Genomic DNA, 7,495 nt, shown 5'->3' with positions numbered 1-7,495 from the left:
TTATTTAGCTTCTATATAGAGAGTAGGGACCCAGGTGGCACTGTGGGTTAAACCACTGAGCCTAGGGCTTGCTGATCAGAAGGTCGGCGGTTCAAATCCCTGTGAAGGGGTGAGCTCCCGTTGCTCGGTCCCAGCTCCTGCCAACCTAGCAGTTCAGAAGCACATCAAAATGCAAGTAGATAAATAGGAACCGCTACAGTGGGAAGGTAAACGGTGTTTCCATGTGCTGCTCTGGTTCGCCAGAAGCAGCTTTGTCATGCTGGCCACATGACCTGGAAGCTGTACGCCGGCTCCCTCGGCCAATAATGCGAGATGAGCGCGCAACCCCAGAGTCGGTCACGACTGGACCTAATGGTCAGGGGTCCCTTTACCTTTACCTTTTAAGCTTGCCATTGGTATGAGCTTTCGTGTGCATGCTGTATCTGAAGAAGTGTGCATGCACACGAAAGCTCATACCAATAACAAGCTTAGTTGGTCTCTAAGGTGCTACTGGGAAGGAATTTTTTATTTAGCTTCTACATAGAGAGTAATCATAGCATCCTATTTTTTGCTCTTCAAAATATGGCAACCCTACACTGCAAGAACTTTGCAATGGAGAACTAGCACCTGAGCTTGCTTTTCTTTTCCTCCCTCCGAACGCCCTTTCCTTTTGTGCCATGTCTTTTAGACATGTGAGCCCGAGCACAATGACTGTCTCATCCCTGGCATTTGTAAGCTGCTCTGCCAACCAGAGAGCTGGATATAAATAGCTGTCAGTCACGGCCAACTTATTTATATATGTACATTTCCCAGAGATTTGTGGTCTGCGAAGCACGGCCGGCCTCAATAGAACAATGCTGTCCACATAAGGCAGAATTGTTGCGGCTGTAACATTTAAAAGTTTTAAGTATATAAGGTAAGGATTTGAAGAGGAGGTGGGGAGGGAGTGAGCTAGAGGAAAGGTAACGGAGAGAAGCAGATCTTAAATCTCAGGAGTTCCAGTGAAAAGAAAAGTCAGAGGATATCTCAGGCTAAATGTCCGCTGTCCTTCCCTGCTCTACTGGAATCTGAGACTCTCGCTCTGCTACGTCTCTTCCTGCCAAGCTTCTACTTATCGCTGCTTCTACTCAAGCGCAAGCAAGTCTGAAGAATATACTGTGCAGCAGAGGATCGCCGAGGCTTTGCCAAACATTTCTGCCTCTGAAGCATCTAGCTGTCCGAAGGAAAACAACCAACATGCAACAGGTGTTGCTTGCCTTGTCTCCAAACTGAAAAATACCAAACAATGCAACATTTCTTCATAGGGAAGTCAAGTTGAGTTGCATGTTTTAGAGGGGATTCAAATGGAAGTTGCCCTGATTTAATCCTGCTCAGTGCTCCCCCCCCCTAAAAAAGGGGCCATCTCGGTAGTGGCACCCACCCTGTGGAACGCCCTCCCAGCAGATGTCAAGGCAATAAGCAACTATTTTACTTTTAGAAGACAACTGAAGGCGGCCCTGTTTAGGGAAGTTTTTAATGTTCGATGCTGTACTTTTTTAAATATTTGGTTGGAAGCCGCCCAGAGTGGCTGGGGAAACCCAGCCAGATGGGTGGGGTATAAATAATAAATTATTATTATTATTATTATTATTATTATTATTATTATTATTATTTTGGGGTACTCTCATTTTCCTACTCATATTGAAATACTGCCCCTCAATGAGGCCAAACTTAGATTCACAAAATGTTTAGGGGTATTTGTACCCCTGCGTCCCCACCCAGAAAAAAAGCACTGGTCCTGTTTGACTTTTAGAAGACATCTGAAGACAGCGCTGTATAGGGAAGTTTTTTTAATGTTTGATGTCTTATTGGGTTTTAATTTGTTGGAGTGGCTGGGGTAACCCAGTCAGATGGGTGGAATAATAATAATAATAATAATAATAATAATAATAATAATAATAATAGCAGCTGCAGGGGTTGGACTAGAAGACTCTTTGGGTCCCTTTCAACTCTCCAATTCTATGATGCTATGAAACCCAGCTGCAACCTGCCAGCTCTTTCTTTGATCACTCCTCGCCGGTTAATTTCCTCGAAACCGATTCGTTCCGGACAGCTTTGCGATGAACCAAGCGCCAGCCTCCCTCCTTTTCGCTCGGATGCAAATGCGGAGCCTGGAGCAACATTGGGGAACAGCCGTCCTCTCTGCACCTCGGGGGATGAAATCGATACAGCTGGCCACGTGCCCCCCCCACCTCACCCCAAGATGGGCTGTTCTGACCTCTCTCCAGGCTCCATACCCGATACCCTCCAACCATCATTCCATTTCAACGCTAATTCAGAACAATGCCCTAAGCGGACGCTCCAAAATAGCCGGGCCAGATATCTTCTCCTTTTATAGGAATGACCCTATTGTGAGACGTGGTATGTGTGGCTGGGGAGGGGGCAATGGATGAGGTGGTGGGGGGTGGTTTGGTTTGGAAGCCAAGTGTCATGACGTGTGACATCCAAGGACCAGGAGGTGGATAAAGGCCTCTGCGAGGAGGGACATCCTCCGCTCTGTTGAATCGCCCCCCGAGCGGCCAGCCTCTCCTTCTCCTTCATCCCGGTGCAGAACCAACACCATGGCCCCCAAGAAACCAGAACCCAAGAAAGCAGAAGCTAAGAAAGAGGAGCCCAAGGCGGCCCCTAAGCCAGCACCCCCACCCGAGCCAGAAGTCCGCAAGGAAGTGGAGTTTAACCCAGCACACATCAAAGTAAGTGCCTCTTTTTGCCATCCTTAAATTGTGCATTAACAGGGCAGGGGAGGACTGCTCTTTCTTTGGTTCCTGGGTGAAGCTTCCTCCACCTCCTCCTCCTCCTCCTCCTCCTCCTCCTCCTCCTCCTCCTCCTCCTCCTCCTCCTCCTCCTCTTCTTCTTCTTCTTCTTCTTCTTCGCTACAATGTGATTGACATAAAAACAAGGACAATCGCTTTGAAAGCAGCACAAGTCAATCAACCACAGCTAAGGACAGTGTGGCGAGTTTGGGAGGGTCAGTTTGGATGATTCCCTGAGTCCCTTCCAAGTCTTGGGTTCCTGTGCCCAGTGAGAGTAGGAATCTAACGGTTTCTGAACAAGTTTATTTGTAAGACAAGGAGCTTAGCTGGTTACTTTCAGTGCCCTCATCCGCATCCCAAAAGAATGAGTTCAGTTATAGGAGCTACAGCTAATTAAGCTAATTCGTTTAAAGAAGAGCGTCCGCTTAGGGCATTGTTCTGAATTAGCGTTGAAATGGAATGATGGTTGGAGGGTATCGGGTATGGAGCCTGGAGAGAGGTGAGAACAGCCCATCTTGGGGTGAGGTGTGTGGGGGGGCACGTGGCCAGCTGTATCGAGCAACGGATTCAAACTACAAGAAAGAAAATTCCACCTAAACATTAGGAAGAACTTCCTGACAGTAAGAGCTGTTCGGCAGTGGAATTTGCTGCCAAGGAGTGTGGTGGAGTCTCCTTCTTTGGAGGTCTTTAAGCAGAGGCTTGACAGCCATCTGTCAGGAATGCTTTGATGGTGTTTCCTGCTTGGCAGGGGGTTGGACTGGATGGCCCTTGTGGTCTCTTCCAACTCTATGATTCTATGATTCTATGATTCTAAGATTGGAAAACGTTTATTGAATATATGGGGGGGGGAATTGTGTACACTTGAAAACGTTGGCAGCATTAAGATAAATCCAGCAGTGTAAATAAGTTTTGATGACTGCAATAACGGAATACTGAATGGTTTAGTTTATGTAAAAATATACAGGGATTTATGCTATGCAAAATGAACCATGGAAAGAGAAGAAGGGAAGTCACTGGTATTTTAAGGTTGTTTAAATGAATATTCTAAATCCATATATATGTATGCATCTGGATGTGATGGAGTGTGAATTCAGTTGTGTCCCCTTGGGGCACCTGAGGAGGAAATTTCCTGCATCTGGGGAGACCTCGTAGAAGGTGACCGAGCGAAGGAACCAGCATTCCCTCCTGTGCTAAACCAGGCAACCCTAGCACACAATCATGCTTTGCAGGATCAAACCACGGTCCGTCTCGGCAGGGGTGGAGGAAGGGGCGGTGCGGTGGGGGCGGGCCGCCCCGGGTGCCATCACTGAGGGGGGTGACATTAGGCCCGCCACCTGCCCACCTGCCACTCTCAAGCGTACCCCGAGCCGTCGGGGGAAGGGCCGGAGCTGCGCCGCCTTGCCAACGGCCTTGCCCCCTCCCCATTTCATTTTGACAGCTTTGGGGAGTGTCATTGCTTCCGGGCTGCTTACTGTGGGGGGTGGGAGCCTCCCCCGAGCTGTCAAAAGGAAGAGGGAAGGGAGGAAGGCTGCTGGCAAAGTGGCACAGCTCCCTCCCCCCCCGCCCAGAAAGCAGCCCATCATGGGTGGGCATCTCGGCTCCTGTGACACTCGCCCCGCCCCCTTGGGATGCTCACCCCGCCCCTATGGCCCCACCCCCAGGTGCAGAGCACGTGCGGCGAGCCAGGTGCCGGAGCAGCTAGCTCCGCCTCTGCGTCTCGGCCAGCGTTCTGGTTCAATCACTCCCCAACCGGCTTCCTACCTAGGAACATAAGAAATTCTGTTGGATCGAATCTAGCATCTAGTTCTCCCCGTGGCCGCCAACTGGTCAGGGATGTGGCCTGGGAAAGGTGAAACAATCTGATAAGAGTGTTGGGGACCAGATCGTTCCTGAGGTTCCTCATCTCTGCTGAATAATAATAATAATAATAATAATAATAATAATAATAATAATTTATTATTTATTAGTGTCATTCAGCCCGTTCAGTAAATGGGCGCTAGCCGGGCAGGAACAGAGGGGAAGCCCTGGGACACGAAGATCGGTGGGCGCTGCTTGCCGGGGCTTGTCAACCCTGGCAAACAGCGCCCGCCAATCTTCGGCTCTGTCCCCCGATGAGCTACGGCTCGGGGAAGCAGGCAGGGAGACAGCAACAGGCCGCAGCTTCCCGGGCTGTTGCCGTCTCCCTGCCTGCTTCCCCAAGCCAAAGCATGCGTGGGACGGAGCCGAATTGCGGCGCGGTGGGGGCTTTTCGCCGTTTGCCTTCCCGAAGCCAAGGGGGAGGCAAATGGCGAAAAGCCCCCACCGCACCACAATTTGTCTTGGGGACTGGCTTGGCGGCGGCGGGAAGAAGGGGAGGAATTCATGGTATGATATGTGTAAGGGGGAGAGATTATAGAGAACCTCCCCCTCTCATCAGGAGCAGTTCGTCCCCAAGCAGCCATGGTAGTGCAGGGTCTGAAGGGGCTAGTCAGGAAACGGAGAGAGAGTGCCAGGTCTCTGGCAGCATGGGAGAGCCCCTGCTCCACAGGCGGGAAGAGAGAGAGGCGGAAAGGGGGGAGAGGGAAAAGACGGAGCGTAGACCCTTTCCCCCGGCACCAGAATTACGGAGGAGGAGAAAGGGGAGGAGATTCACTGTCCTGAGGCTGTTATGTTGGTCAAAGTCATGAAAAGGAGCAGTGCCGGATCCTGAAACGGAATGAGGGGACATGAAACCGACAGCTCACTACACTGTAAATAACGTTCACCAGTAAAGACTTTTAAAAGACAAGTATGTGGAAGGTCTGTACTCAGGAGTAGCCGTAACAACCCCTGACAATATGTTATGAGAAAGTACGGAAAATGATAACAGGAATTGGATAAGGAATGTAAGTACATTCAGTGTTACAAATGTAAAGGATTTGGGGAAATGACAGGAGTCTACACGTTTAGTTGAATTTTTGTTTATTTAACATAGTTAGGTTAATCAAATGTAATATTTGAATATGTGACAGTCCAATGCAAACACCGTAAAGGAAAAGAAACAGGAAGCGTGTACTCTTAAAGTGTAAATTGTGTCTAATAGTGTATGTAACTAATGTTGTACATGTGCAAAAGACTGTGTATGGATTAACATAATAAAATAAAAGGAGAAATTCAAAAAAGGAAAGAAAAGAAACCTGGTAGGATTGGGTCCAGTTTCTCTCTCATCCACCCCAAATATCCCATTGATTTAGCTCTGAAGGGTTACCGCCACCCCGCTGACCTGGTAGAGGCAAATCGTTGTGGGTTCCTCTCTCTACATACATTTTGAGCCATTTTGGCTGCGTCGGGTGTTATTGAATGCCAGGAATTGCTGGTAGGGAGAGTTGGTCCTGCGTTCAGATCCTGCCTGTGGTCGGCCACTGGGAGAACAGGATGCTGGAATGCATGGGCCATTAGGGTGTGTCGTTTCCAGGGGTGAACTTTTGCAAATTTCTTCAGCCAGCAGTCTTTCAAATATGTTTTTGGGTGTGAGGAATCTGCTGTTTTTGTTGCGACTGAACAACATTTATCTCCCTAAGGTCTGCCTTTGATGAACGACAGCTTTCGGGAAAATCGAATAATTTTAATTTTACCTTCCGAAAATGTCAGGTAATGCTAATGAATGAATGAATGAATATCACACACACTCTCTCTCTCTCCCACACAAGCTGCAAGTACTTAGAAATCATTTTTCATGGTTTCTATGCAATTTCACACCCACTTTGCTTACCAAGCAAAACTAAATGATATTAATTTACCCAAAATATCTCTTGGATTCCCAAGTCATGTGCCAACATTTTAGCACCCGTCATTTTTTGGGACTTTGAAAGTTGGAAATTCAACATGCCCTAAAGGGCTCCTGGCCTCATCCTGCAGGTCCCTTTTATGTTCTTGAAGTAAAAAGGATAGTCTGTATTCTGTGTTTCTAAATTTGATGAGAAAGAGAATATTAAAGATGACCATTTCCTGCCCACAAAGAACAGAAACGGTGGTTTGTTTACATGGTTAAGTCATCTCAGACTATTAAGAACAACGCCTTGTTTCTTTGGAGACCTCAGCGAGGGACGGTTGTGAAGTTTTCACATTAAATGTATGTCTGTTTCATTGAGTAACTTCACCCTAATCCCTTCCTTTCTGTTATCAGAGAATCATAGAATTGTAGAGTCGGAAGGGATCCTGAGGATCATCTAGTCCAACCCCCTACAATACAGGAATCTTTTGCCCAACGTGGGGCTCGAACCCACAACCCTGAGATGAAGAGTCTCATGCTCTACTGACTGAGCTACCAAGGCAGATCTCCCACATTTCACATCTACAGGCCCCTTTCTTACATAATTTTCAAATGTTTCAGTCTGTTCTTTGCCTGGGCTTGAGAAGGGCAGAAGTAGAATCATAGAATCATAGAGTTGGAAGAGACCACAAGGGCCATCCAGTCCAACCCCCTGCCAAGCAGGAAACACCATCAAAGCATTCTTGACATATGGCTGTCAAGCCTTTCTGCTTAAAGACCTCCAAAGAAGGAGACTCCACCACACTCCTTGGCAGCAAATTCCACTGCCGAACAGCTCTTACTGTCAGGAAGTTCTTCCTAATGTTTAGGTGGAATTTTCTTTCTTGTAGTTTGAATCCGTTGCTCCGTGTCCGCTTCTCTGGAGCAGCAGAAAACAACCTTTCTCCCTCCTTTATATGACATCATTTTATATATTTGAACATGGTTATCATAT

The 7,495-nt window shown here is 47.8% G+C and overlaps 1 protein-coding gene and 1 non-coding gene across 2 annotated transcripts in view; one reads left to right on the top strand and one right to left on the bottom strand.

Moving 5' to 3' along the window:
* The first annotated feature begins 2,490 nt into the window (after positions 1-2,490).
* The window catches only part of MYL3 (myosin light chain 3), a 32,361-nt gene continuing 27,356 nt past the window's right edge, over positions 2,491-7,495 (top strand). Inside the window, exon 1 of the mRNA XM_035129918.2 lies at positions 2,491-2,711. Coding sequence (XP_034985809.1) covers positions 2,580-2,711 — 132 coding nt within the window. The 5' untranslated portion in view covers positions 2,491-2,579. The remainder of the gene's footprint in view (positions 2,712-7,495) is intronic.
* On the bottom strand, positions 6,991-7,063 carry TRNAK-CUU (transfer RNA lysine (anticodon CUU)). The gene has a single exon. It is a non-coding gene; the product is annotated as a tRNA-Lys (tRNA).

Source organism: Zootoca vivipara, chromosome 12 (genome assembly GCF_963506605.1).
Source record: "Zootoca vivipara chromosome 12, rZooViv1.1, whole genome shotgun sequence".
NCBI classification, from domain to species: Eukaryota; Metazoa; Chordata; class Lepidosauria; order Squamata; family Lacertidae; genus Zootoca; species Zootoca vivipara.
The sequence above is the reverse complement of the archived record's forward strand: the minus strand, read 5'-3'. Positions and strand labels throughout refer to the sequence as shown.